Below are 13,864 nucleotides of genomic sequence, written 5' to 3'. Positions count from 1 at the left end.
TGTGGGAATATTAATGAAGATTAATTGATAGACCGAAGATTTGATAGAGAATGACGATTCATCGCTTGAGAAACAATACAGCCAGTTTCCATGAACCCGACTCATCCCCAAGTAGTTCTGGCACAGGAATCAAGAACCATACTATCATATGAGCCGAAAACCCACCAACTATAGTAACGGAATGCCTGCCACCATTAACTAATACAAAGCAAGTGAACTGCAACATCTTCAAAAGGAAGTATAAGGGCCTACCTGTGTGGTGCTTTCGGCTGCTCTTTTTGCCACTATGGAGTCAGAGGTTGGCGTTCGGTTGTGTTGAAGATCTAAATGACAAAGGACAGTATTTATTATTTCAATACGATTGGATAGCGGCACACATTTAGCAAGAACACCGTCCACAACGCACCAGTAGGATGTGGAGGCATGCAATATGCTGTGAATTTACTGGTCACTACATACCTGCCCTTGTTGGAGCAGGGGGTTCCACAGATGTAGGGCCGCTAAATGAAGAGACTGGAACTTTCATTTGTGCCTGAGTTCTGTTGACCGCAGCAGTATACTGTCCAGATGTGCTTATAGCAGGCAAAGAAGTCCTTACTGCTTGAGCAACAGAATGTGCAGTTGAAACTGAGTGGACAGAGAGCGTGGGGCCTGAGGAGGCAGCACTGGCAGGAGAGTTCCGCTGCAGGGTAGGACTTGACAAAGACGGACTGTTATTTGGTTTGGATGTGATGGCGGGTGTCAAGGACACTGGAGTTTTGTTCAGGGTTCCAACATTACCCTGGGATTGAGAGGGAATAAACTCCATATTACCTGACTGCTGGTTGGTGACCAGTGTTCCTGTAGTACTTTGCATGACAGTGGCATTTTGCATGGTGCTCTGCATGACTGGAACATGCAATATCACAGGCAGGGACTGAAGAGACTGAAGGGAGACAGACATAGGAGTGCCACTACTTCCCTGCACCTGGTTGGTTCCTACAACAGTAGCTGTAGTAGGAGAGGAAAGAACAGGTGCCATCACTTGCGTAGACGTCACTGGAGTTTGAGACTTGGACTGCGGCGATGCAAGGTGAGTAGCATTTACTGAAATCAAAAAAATATTACGTTGTTACTAGAATGAGAGTAAAAATGGCAATTAAGGGTTTTTAAACGCTTCCAGAAAAATACACATACAGAGTAAATACATTACACAATGTCAATCTATTGGCTCCAAGCTAAACTGCCTACAAAATGTCTTTTGTAAAGTCGAACCTCAAAATATAAACTGTCAAAATATCAACTGTGTAGAAGGGAAAGTTACTTGCCTCTAAATACTAGTTCACCTTCAGGGCAATCTTCATTGAAATCATAAGCATGTAATAGTTCTATCTACAACGCTGGATCCCGGAGGAGTTTTTCCAAAATATATAAATAGAAAGCTTTTCTTTATATCAGGCATTTTTTAATACATGCATATTGAAAGCCTATCTGAAAGCGAGACTGTTAAGAACAATTTCTTTCAAAAGAGAACAGGCAATGTTCCTTGATAGGCTGTAGCCTTTAAAAACTGGAAAAATTACACTGCTTTTTTTAAGGAAGCACACTCCACTAGTATCAAATCCTGCCCTGTAAGGAATATGCTACTTACCAGTATGCATCTGTTCTTGGCATGTAGAGCTGCAAAGTTGTACATTTAGCAATAGATCGCCACCTGGTGTTGGGCTCGGATGATTGCAGGTTGCTGTTGTCTTCTTGGAAGAAGTCTTTGTAGTCACGAGATAGGTGACTCCTCCCTTGGACAATACTGCGCATGTTCATCAACTCCATCCTCAGATTGTTTTTCGCCATGATGGGAAATGATGGAGTTAGTAGAAGTAAAGAGAAAAGGATGTCCATGCGTGTGCATCTAAGTAAGATGAGTACTGGAACGGATACAAGTCCCGGGGAGGCGGGAGGGCATGTACAACTCTGCAGCTCTACATGCCAAGAACAGATGCATACTGGTAAGTAGCATATTCCGTTCGAGGCATATGAGCTGCAGGTTGTACATTTAGCAACGATTGTGCAGCAGTGTCTCACCTAGCGGTGGTCGCTTGTATCCGTTGCAGCATACTGAAATAGTGTTTTAAGGACAGCTTGGCCTACTGCAGCTTGCTGCTTGGCTTGCACGTCAACACAATAGTGTTTAGTGAAGGTGTGTATGGTAGACCATGTTGCTGCCTTACATATGTCATCTAGTGGTATGTTTCCTAAGAAAGCCATAGAGGCTCCTAGTTTGCGAGTGGAGTGCGCTCTAGGAGGAACTGTTAGTGTACGTTTTGCCTTTAGATAGCATATTTGAATACACTTTACAATCCACCTGGCAATTCCTCCTTTAGATATGGGATTGCCTTTGTGTGGTGAACAGAAAGATACAAATAGTTGTTTTGACTTTCTGAAGGATTTAGTTCTGTCTGTGTAGTATAAAAGAGCTCTTCTAACATCTAGGGTGTGTAGGGCTCTTTCTGCAACAGAGTCTGGTTTTTGGAAAAACACTGGTAACTCTACTGATTGGTTAAGGTGAAAAGGAGTAATCACCTTTGGCAGGAATTTTGGGTTAGGTCTAAGAACCACTTTGTTAGGGTGTATCTGAAAAAATGGTTCTTCTATTGTGAATGCTTGTATATCACTAACTCTTCTGAGAGAGGTGATGGCAACAAGGAATGCAGTTTTTCATGTTAGGAATTGCAATTCACACTTGTGTAAAGCTTCAAACGGGGGTCCCATGACTCTTGTAAGGACAATGTTCAGGTTCCATACTGGTGCAGGTGGTAACCTAGGTGGGATTATTCGTTTTAATCCTTCCATAAATGCTTTTATCGCAGGTACTCTAAAGAGGGATAGGTGCTGTCTATTCTGTAAATAGGCTGCAATTGCTGCTAGATGCAGTCGAATGGAAGAGTAAGCCAAGTTGGACCTTTGTAGGTGTAGAAGGTAACAAATAATATTCTGGATGGAAACATCCAATGGATCAATATCATTGTTGTTACAATATATTGCAAATCTTTTCCACTTAGCAGCATAACATGCTCTAGTGGTGGGTCTTCTAGCTTCTTTAATTATGTTCATACATTCTGGTGGTAAATTTAAGTAGCCAAACTCTAAGACCTCAGGAGCCAGATTGCCAAATTCAGCTGGCTTGGTTCTGGGTGCCTTATTTCTCCATGGTTCTGTGTTAACAGGGATGGCGTGAGCCGTAATTTCTGATGTGGAACCAGTGAGAGATCTAGTAGTGTGGTGAAACATGGCTGGCGTGCCCATGTGGGGGCCACTAGTATTAGTTTGAGGGACTGTTGTCTGAGCTTGCGTACTACTAGTGGAATGAGTGGGAGAGGCGGAAAAGCGTACGCAAATCTGCCTGACCAATTCATCCATATTGCATTCCCCTCCGACCGCGGGTGTGGGAACCTGGCGGCGAAGGTTGGGCATTTTGTGCTTTCGTGGGTGGCAAACAGATCTATGTGTGGGTGCCCCCACATTTGGAAGAATGGTTGTAGGACTTGTGGGTGCAACTCCCATTCATGAATCTGTTGTGATTGACGACTCAACAGATCTGCTATCTGATTGTGAATTCCTGGAAGGTGTTCTACAGTCAGGTGTATGTTTTGAGGGATGGCCCATCTCCAAATGTTCTGTGCAAGCTGGGACAGTTGCAGAGAGTGTATCCCCCCCTGTTTTTGTATATAATACATAGCTGTCATATTGTCCGTCCGGATTAGAACAGCTTTGTTCTGTACTTGGAGTTGAAAAGTTTTGAGTGCTAGGTAGATTGCTAGCAGTTCCAAATGATTGATATGGAGCAGTTTTTGTTGGCTGTTCCATTGGCCTCGAGTGGTATAGTGCAGGAGATGGGCTCCCCATCCTGTGAGGGATGCATCTGTTGTGAGCACTATTTGTGGAACAGGGTCTAGGAACGGCCGTCCCTTTGTCAAGTTTTTGGTGTTCCACCATTGCAGAGAGCGATATGTACGGCTGTCTACCAACACCAGGTCTGTGAGCTGACCTTGAGCCCGATTCCACTGTTGTGCTAGACATTCTTGTAATGGGCGCATTTGCAGTCTTGCATGAGGAACTATGAAGATGCAAGATGCCATCATGCCTATTAATTTCATGAACACTCTGGCCTGAAGAGAGTGTTGGCATTGAAAAAGGGAGACCAAGCTCTGAATGCTACTGATGTGTCAATGGTAGCTCCTAGATATTGGTGAACGTGCGAAGGCTCTAGGTGCGACTTGGTATAGTTTATCGTAAACCCTAAGTTGTGTAATGTCCGAATTGTTTGTTTGGTGTGTTGTACACACTGGTTGAACGATCTTGCTTTTATGTACCAGTCGACGAGGTAAGGGAAGACATGTATCTGTTGTCTCCTGAGATGTGCTGCTACTACTGCTAAGCACTTTGTAAACACTCGTGGTGCTGTTGTGACCCCGAATGGAAGGACTTTGAACTGATAGTGTTGTCCTTGTATGACAAATCTTAGATACTTCCTGTGTGCAGGATGTATAGGAATATGAAAATAGGCGTCCTTTAGGTCTAGTGTTGTCAGAAAGTCTCCCTGTTGTAGTAATGGGAGTACTTGTTGTAAAGTGATCATGTGAAAATGATCTGATTGAATGTAGTGGTTTAAGGGCCTGAGGTCGAGGATCGGTCTTAATGTCCCGTCCTTTTTGGGTATTAGGAAATACAGGGAGTAGACTCCTGTTCCTTGTTCCTGTAAGGGGACCTCTTGAATAGCATCTTTTTGTAGAAGTGCTAGAACTTCCTGTTGAAGCAGTGTTATGTGTTCTGTGGACGCTGCCTGGGTGGTATGTTTGTGGGGGTTGCTGTGAGTTCTAGGCAGTAGCCATGTTGGATAATTTGTCTTACCCACCTGTCTGTTGTGATGGAATCCCAGACAGGTAGGAACTGTGATACTCTGCCCCCTACTGGTGTGGAATGTTGTAGGGGAGGCAGAGGGAAGTCACTGTTTGGGAGTGGAAGAGGAGCAGTTGTTGTTGTTACCTCTTCCCTTATTGTTGTTGCCTCTGTACCCTCCTCTATAGTAACCTTTATTAGAGGGGGTTTGTGCTTGTGTTTTAAAAGATGACGTGTTATCTGCACCGGTCTGCTTGGAGCCTCCTCTATAAGAGGAGCGGCGAAAAGAACCTCTAGTCTGGGTAGATTGTAATGCACCCATAGACTTAGCAGTGTCTGTGTCCTTTTTCATCTTTTCTAGCGTAGTATCTACCTCTGGCCCGAACAATTGGTTCTGATTGAAGGGCTGGTTGAGGATGGTAGTTTGCACCTCTGGTTTGAAACCGGAAATGCGTAGCCATGCATGACGCCTGAGGATAACACTGGTGTTAACTGCCCTAGATGCTGTGTCAGCTACGTCTAGTGCGCATTTAATGGAGGCATTTGATATTAGTTTGCCTTCCTGTAAGAGTTCTGCTGCGTGATCTTTGTATTGATCTGGCAGATGTTCCATTAAATTTTCTAGTTGGTCGTAGTGAGCCTTGTCGTAGCGTGAGAGTAAGGCCTGTGTGTTTGCTATACGCCAAATGTTTGTTGCTTGTGCAGCAATCCGTTTCCCTGACGCATCAATGATTTTTGATTCTTTGTCAGGGGAGGGTGTGTCCCCAGAAGTCTGGGAATTGGCTCTTTTACGTGCATTTGACACAACTAAAGAGTCCAATGGTAGGTGTCCCTTAATGTAGATAGGATCTGATGGTGCTGGCCTATACTTTTTCTCTATTCTTGGGTTTAGTACCCTACACCTTACTGGGTCTTTAAAAATATCTGGGGCATGTTTAATGACCCCCTTGATCATAGGTAGTATTTGAGTAGATCTCTGTGATTGCTCAAAAGCGTCTAATAGGAAATCCTCCTCAATGGCATCAGAGTGCATTGGAACTCCGTGGTAAAGTGCAGCTCTGTTCAGTAGATGATTAAACCCAATACTATCCTCTGGAGGGGAAGGTTTTGTTGGGTAATACGGAGGATCAGGTATGTCTGGTGCATTATTTGGTTGGAAATTATATGCATCATCCTCCTTGGTATAATCTGGGTTGACCTCTTCATCCTCATGTAAGGGATATGTATGGGTATCTGGTACATCACCCCCCCCACCTAAATCATACTCCTCGTCAGTGTGGTGTGATGATGCAGGAGATTGAGCAGGAGAAGTTATAGGCTCAGTATATGGAGTGATAGGAGAGGAAGAAGGTGAAGGAGAGGAAGGGTGCATTGGAGATGTTGCACAATCCTTTTTGGTAGGAACCACAGTTGGAAGTGGTGTGTCTGCTGGCCTTTTCTTGTGTGGAATTGCTTCCACATGTCCAGTCTTTGGTTGATATAGACCTTTTTCTGCTTTGGATCTGGTCTAAATAGTTCTTCCTCTTGTATGGTCCTCATCAGCGCCGATTTTTTCGGTGTCGATAGTGGTTCTTTAGCGTTTTTTGCCTTAGGAGGAGTTATTGAGTCCTGTGGCAATTTCTTCGGTGCCAAAGGTTCTTTAAGCTTGTGTGTATCAGGCCTTGTGGTCTTTGGTACCGTTATCGAAGATTTCGGCGTGGAGACAGGTTTTGTTGGTCCTGTTGCGCCGGAGTCTATCTTCCCGTCTTTGTTTTTGGAGCCGGATGGTTTCGGAGTCGAAGCTTTCGGTTCCATTATTGTTTTTGGTTTCGGCACCGATGCCTGTTTAGGTTTGTGTGCCGAAGAGTCTTTGGGCGCCGAATGGTGTGTTAGCTTCGGTGCCGAAGACTCCTTCGGTGTCGAAGGGTTTTTCGGTGCCAATGGAGGAGGTGGAATTGGCATATGTTGTTTTTTTCGGTGGCGAGGCACCGGAAGGTGTAGTCTTTTTCCTCGGAGCCGAGCCCGAAGGCGGGCGTTAGAGGGTAGATTTCGGTCTCAACTGGGCCCCATGGGCAGAGTGCTGACCGTTGCCTTTGGTTTGGGCAGTGTCTGTGGTGCAGGGGCAGAGGTACTCACGGGTTGTCGAGATGGAATCGAATCGTCCGAGTCCTCTGCTCCCGATATGATCTGGAGATCAGGCGAGTCTTCCTCGGCGACGAGTGGAGCCTCATCCTCGGAGATATCTTCGAGTGGGTTTTCGTCCTCGGAGACGTCCTGTTCGACGATCTCCTTCTCAAAGATGGCCTCCGGTGCTGGTGCTGATCTCCTCATCTCGTGTCGACGGGCCCTCCGATCCCGAATGGTCTTTTTCGATCGGAAGGAGGCACAGGCTGTGCAGGACGACTCGTCGTGTTCTGGCGAGAGACAGAGGTTGTAAACCTCGTGATGGTCGCTATGAGGGAATTTTGCTCGACATACCGGGCATCTCTTGAATGGAGTTCTTTCCATGAGGCGTAGGCCGTACGGCGCCGATGGGCCCAATGGCCCGCGTCGATGCACCGGGATGTAGCTGGTGATGTCGAAAAGTGTCTTCGATGTCAAAAGTTGTTTGTCTAAAGTTTTACGCTTCGAAAATGCCGAAAAAAGTATTTTCTAGCTGGAGCGGAAAAAGTTTCATCCAAACCCAGTGGCGGAAAAAAACAATCTGAGGATGGGGTCGATGGCCATGCGCAGTATTGTCCAAGGTAGGAGTCACCTATCTCGTGACTACAAAGACTTCTTCCAAGAAGACAACAACAACCTGCAATCAACCGAGCCCAACACCAGGTGGCGATCTATTGCTAAATGTACAACCTGCAGCTCATATGCCTCGAACACATTAGTCGCTCTAACTGTTTTGCGGGAAGATTTGGATCCTTCTCCGTATGCAGTCAAATTGTTATTTTTTCCACCAGGAAAGGAGGGAGATTTGTTTATGATTTAAATCAAGATTCCCCTGAAGAAACTCAGATTAAAGACAATTCTTTTTAATCTTCCCGGGATAGCCATTAATATACATAAGCACCTTTAAGAGTAGTTAGCACATACTTAATGTGGTAAAAAGAAAACTAGTTACTTACCTTTAACTACGGTTATCCAGTATAGGTATCTTTCATGGATTCACAAGCCTGAATCATTCCCTTTCGTCGAGATGGGAGTCCCACAGTAAAATACACAAGCAGTACCATGAATAATACATAGAATAAAAAGGCCCAAGGCCATCTATTAGTAGCCTACCTATGTCCTTTTTTTCCAAAAAGGACCAAATGTTGGCTGTAGCCAATCAGCTGCTAGCAGCCTCTAGAACACTCCCAGCAGAGGCAAGCTCTCTTCAGGTTTTCTGAGCACAAGTGGCAAGTAAGTATCCCCAAAATCAATGAGAACTGACTCCACGAGGAGGAGGGTGGGTTGCATGTGAATCTATGAAAGATACCAATACTGGATAACCAAAGTTACAGGTAAGTAACTTGTATTCTTATCCAGTATTGGGGTATCTTTCATAGATCCACATGCCTGAATCAGAATAGAAAGCAGTACCCTAATTGTGCTGTCGTTAGCGGAAGGTGGGAGACATGTAATTTCAAACTTCCAATAGTTACCCACTATTTTTTACACAATGCATGTGCTAAGCATTGCCGTATATTGACATATTAAAACAGTGAATGTTGAAGTAACCATTCAAAGATACATCACAAAGGATGTATGACATTACAACGCATGCTTTTACCAAGCATGCTTTTACATCGCAGTTTTAACAACGCATACCATTACAACGCATAGCGCTTTGGGGTGCTGGATAGTGAATAGTTTAATTTACTATTCCAACTCCAGTCCCCGTGGATAGTAGGGAAGGTGTTGGATAGTAAATTAAATCTATTCCCTATCCTAGAGCACCCCCCAGCGCAATGCGTTGTAATGGTTTGCGTTGTAAAAGTTGCGATGTAAACGCACTGCGTGGTAAAAGTTGCGTTGTAAAGGATGTTGCCCATCACAAACCATATTAAGGTACAAATTGTCAAATACAGTTACTTGATCACTTATCTTAATGAAAAATAAAGAAATAAAGTAGAGAAGAACTATTTTATGAAAAATAAAGAGTTTGACCTTAGTTAAAAATATGACAATAGCACAGCCTGGCCAACTGCTGCATCCTCACGTTGTGCAGATTGCAGGCAGTAGTGTTTCGTTAACATGTGGCCTTTCTTCCATCTCGCAGCATGGCATATCTTGTCTAATGTCTTTCGCAAACAAGGCTGCAGATGCAGAGACTGTTCTCGTGGTGTGTGCTTTAGCCTTACTGTCAGAGGTTTGTTAGATTTTTCGTGGCAGAATTGTATCGCAGATGCGACTCATCTGGCGATTGTGGCTTTCGTTACTGCTGATCCTGGTGTTCCTTGACCGTGAGCTACTAGGAGATGATCTGTTTTTCTTATTTGCTTTGTTTTGTAAAGATAGAATGATAAAAATGCTAGGCATCTTTTGATATCCAATGTATGCAAAGCCCGTTCTGCTGGACTAGATGGGTTTGGGGAGAAAGATTGTAATATCACCGGCTCGGAGCCAAAGCACCCGACGGCATCGGGGCCGGAGCCGCCGACCCGCTAGGGCCCCCAGACGGGTCCGCTGGGCCCGAAGGCGCTGCGAGGCCCGTCGGAGGAGAGAGTTTCCTCATGGCCATGAGGAAGCGCTCGACCTCCTCCGGCGTCGCGTTCAGCCTAGGGACCGGAGGGTGTGGAGCTGCACGCGGCGCCCGTGACTCCGACGGAGCCGCGTGGGCGGTGTCACCCGAACCCCCGGCCGCATCGCGCGAGCGTCGGGGGGAGTCCGAGGAGCGATGTCGCTGCTTGGCCTTCTTGTGCCTCTTACCTGACGACGACTTCGACCCGGAGGAGTGCGGCCTACTCTCGGAGCTGTGATGGCTCCGAGCCCGCGACCTGTCCCTCGACCTCCCATGGGATCGGGACCTCTCACGGCGCGGGGCCGACTGCCGGAGTTCGAGGCGCCTACAGGACCGCTCCCGCCTGGCTTTCGAAGAGAGGGCCCGGCAGTCGGAGCAGGCCTTGTCGTCGTGGTCGACGCCCAAACACGACAAACAGACGCGGTGAGGATCCGTGACCGACATCAGCCGGTCGCAATCGTCACAAGGTTTGAAGCCGGGCATCCCTAAGGCACCGTGTCGGAGTCGAGAGACTCGAAATAGGATCAAAAAGGATCAAAAAAGGGGGCGTGGCTAGCAGCCAACGATGGCGGCAGCATAGAGGAGTAGCTCCGCGGTCCAGGCGGCCTCTCCAACAATCCTGTACTCCATCCGCTGAACATTTAGCCCCAGAAGGAGGAACCCTGAGCCTGGAACCGAGCGGTGCCGACAGGTACAAGTGCTGTGGCTGTCCGACGGTCGGGAACCGACATACACCCAGGTGACGGGGAGGCCTCTGCAACACAGCGCAACCGGGGTCTGCCTTCACACTCCGGTCTGCCAGGAAGCGCGACTGCCCCGGGGAGCCCGCACCGGAAGTGCCCGCTGCATGCCATCTCGGCAGACGGGCGCCGGCTCGCGGGGTGAGTGCGGGATAAACCGGGAGCGGACGCGGCCAAACGCCGCTTGGATAGAGACGGGTGGGTGCTGCTTCACTCCCCTATGACCTGAGGCCGCCCGGTGAGAAGCCACCAGAGATTGACCAGCGGCGACGTGCCGCCATTTTGCGGAGGGTCTGCGCTGCACCGTTAAACCCGGCCAGAATCCGGACCTCACCCACCCCACCACAGACAGCGGCCACCCGCTCTCCGCCTCACTGTCCACGCGTGCTGCGGAGCCGTCCCTGCTGGTTGGCCTGGGGTGAGGCAATTATTGCTACAACGCCCGACATTGCAGGACTCGGAGCCCCACACGATACGGGCACGTCCCTCACCTGGGCCCCATTGCTCTCCACCACGCCACCTGCTGAGCGGTACTGGCGCCTGGGAGACCCCAAGAAACCGGCTCCCGCCCCCTTGCCTGAGGGGGGGGAATAAAGCGACAGCAAGTACCAGGGGTGCGTGAACTTGGCCCCGTCCGTCATTCTCCTCCCCGCACTCCCGGCAGGGCATCGTGAAACGGGGTAACGGTCCCCCCACCAGAAGACTCCCAGGCCAGCAACTGCACCCCCGGCCTGCCACAAACTTAACCTGCAACACCGGCGGACAAAATACACCGCAGAAGGGGCAAACGCGGTCCCCTGTCGCTGGCTTGCCCAGGGGACGCGGATACTAGCGACATGGCGGGGAGAGGCCTGAAAAGTGGGCCTACACAGACTCGCATAGACCGATATGCCTGCGACAGGCCTGCAGTGTCCCCGACGGCCGGGAAGGAGGCGGCTGGTAGATCCGTAGAGGTACAGGGGACCAAAAAGGCGACTCTGGATGACGTGATGCAGGCCCTGGCACATCTACAAACGACGGTGGGCACGATATCCACGGACATTACGCTGATCAGGGCTGATTTCCACAAGATGTCAGAAAAAGTTGGCGCCATGGAATTGGTAACGAAATCCTTGGTGGAGGATGTCTCAGAACTCCAACTGGCGGTCGAAAAGCTGGTAACGGACAATAAGGTGCTACGTGAAAAGCTCGACGACCAGGAGGGGCGCTCCAGGCGGAACAACATCCGCATACTCGGCGTGCCGGAGACGGAGGGGGTGAGAGCCATGGATTTATACGTGGAGGGCCTAATCACCAAAGAACTGCGACCTAAGGGGCTATCCGCCTTCTTCTCGGTGGAGAGGGCGCACCGTGTGCCGGGAGGCCAACCGAAACCTGGAGCGGCTCCGAGACCCATTGTAGCCCGGCTGTTCAACTTCCGGGACAGAGACATCACTCTGCAGGCGGCCCGAATGTCCCCTCCGATAAAAATCCAAAACTCTACGGTGGCATTCTTCCCTGACTACACGGTGGAGGTGGCCCGCAGACGCCGGACCTTCTTCGAGGTCAAGAAAGAACTCAGGGCGAGAGAGATCCCATACTCCATGCTCTTCCCCGCAAGATTGCGAGTGGTCACCGAAAACAAGACCTGGTTCTTCGACAACCCGGAATCCGCAAGGGACTGGTTGGACGGCTGGAGGACGAACGCTCACCCTCGACGGACACAACGGCAGCAGAAGGATCACACGATCGGTAGCCTCCCGGCTTCCCAGACTTCGAGAGGTAATGGAGTGAGCGAGGGGTCACCCCACAGCGAGGCCGAGGGTGAGGACCACAACGCTGAACAATGATTTCCGGCCTGGGGACAGTTTTTTTGGACTTACTATACGGAACACCTGAGGCACGCTACTGGACACTGGGCGAGGGGCCTCCGGGGAGAAGATTGAGAGACCGCTGACCTCGGAGACTCCTTCACCCCAGCGCGCAAGTACACTGGTTGGGTTTGGGGTAATGCACTCTGCTAAGTTGGGGAGGCGGGCAGGTTCGTGTCCGAATAGCAGGGAAGCAGGGAGGGGGGTAGTTGGGAGAGGGGGGATGTTTACTTTTATGACTGGTTTGGTTCTACAGGTTTTTGACTTGGCTCAACACTATACGTCGCACCACGACGTGTACAATGCACGGCACGACATGACCCGATGGGGTGCTCACACTGAAGCCCCTGTTGCTGCCCCGTGGGTGCCTCCTCTGCTGACACAGGGTGGCGCCTCCTTTGAGCGATGGGCTCACCTTCACGAGAGTGCCTCACGCAGGGGGCGACACGGCATACACCCGAAGGTACTGGAGGGATACATACACACCCCACTGCCATGGCCAGAATAGATGATCCCGTTCAGACGGCCCCACTACATATTATGTCGTGGAACGTCAGAGGGTTGGGCGATAAGATCAAACGAGGCCTGGTTCTTCAGGGAATTAAGAGGGCGGGTCCTGCCCTGGTCCTGCTGCAGGAGACGCACATGATGGGCACTACTACAAGGGCCATGGATAGGCGGGGGTACCACATGGTTACACATGCAGAATTCACTCCGGGGTCACGTGGCACGGGCATACTAATGCACAAGTCCTCGCGGTACATCATCACTTCCACCAAAACAGACGATCAGGGCCGCTTCGCAGCAGTGTCCGGCCAATGGGAGGGCAGAGCTTTGTCGGTGGTGTCGGTTTACATCCCCCCAGCACTTCATGCAGTGGCACTGCCCGGCCTTGGTAAGTTCCTCTTAGAACTCCCGGATGGGGTCTTGATCATAGGGGGGGATTTCAATGCAGTACTTCACGACACACATGATAGATTCCCCGGACGCTCGCACTCACCTGGCACCAACAAACTTGGGGGGTTTCTGGAGGCACAGGGCCTGGTGGATGTCTGGCGCACACTACACCCGGGACAATTACAATACACCTACTACTCTGCAACACATAACAGCCTGTCCAGAATCGATCACTTTCTCACGTTGGGGTCCGGTTGTCTCACTATCGAAGACACACAAATAAAGCCACGGGGTGTCTCCGATCACTCGCCTATCACCCTGACTCTGTCCAGCCATACGGCCACCCGTAGGAGGCTATACCCGATCTATCCGGGTTACTTCAAGGTCCCGGCTATTCGTAAAGACCTACAGAAAGCTACCAAACACTATTTTGAAGAGAATCATGCATCGGTGGGCTCGCCCTCCATACTCTGGGAGGCCTACAAGGCTGTCTTTAGGGGGCAGGCGATAGCTGCGATCTCGCACTACAAGAAACAACAGGGAGAGGTGACGTCTGAATTGGAACTACAGCTTGATGCTGCCAACGCAGCCCATATGGCAGATCCCTCCTGTACTAACCTCCACTCCCTGCAGTTGCGTCAACGGCTTCTCATGGATCATGTGCGACGCCTGACTAAGGCGGACATTGCGGCCACCAAACACAGGGTGTACGACATCGGGGACAAGGCCATTAAACTCCTGGCGTGGCTGGATAGAAAGCAGGGAGGCAGCAGGAACATACTACAACTTACGGATACACTTGGGAG

General features: G+C 49.5%; 1 protein-coding gene across 8 annotated transcripts in view; it reads right to left on the bottom strand.

The window, feature by feature from the left end:
• Positions 1–13,864, bottom strand: part of ATF7IP (activating transcription factor 7 interacting protein) — an 815,446-nt gene that overhangs the window by 357,262 nt on the left and 444,320 nt on the right. For all 8 annotated transcript variants that reach the window (XM_078640236.1, XM_078640253.1, XM_078640244.1 and 5 more), the window contains 2 exons: positions 460–1,086; positions 253–323 (listed from right to left, as the gene is read on the bottom strand). In XM_078640236.1, coding sequence (XP_078496362.1) covers positions 253–323; positions 460–1,086 — 698 coding nt within the window. The remainder of the gene's footprint in view (positions 1–252; positions 324–459; positions 1,087–13,864) is intronic.

The sequence above is a fragment of the Lissotriton helveticus genome, chromosome 1_1 (genome assembly GCF_964261635.1).
Source record: "Lissotriton helveticus chromosome 1_1, aLisHel1.1, whole genome shotgun sequence".
Taxonomy (NCBI): domain Eukaryota; kingdom Metazoa; phylum Chordata; class Amphibia; order Caudata; family Salamandridae; genus Lissotriton; species Lissotriton helveticus.
Note: the sequence above shows the minus strand (reverse complement) of the source record. Positions and strands in the feature narration are given on the sequence as shown.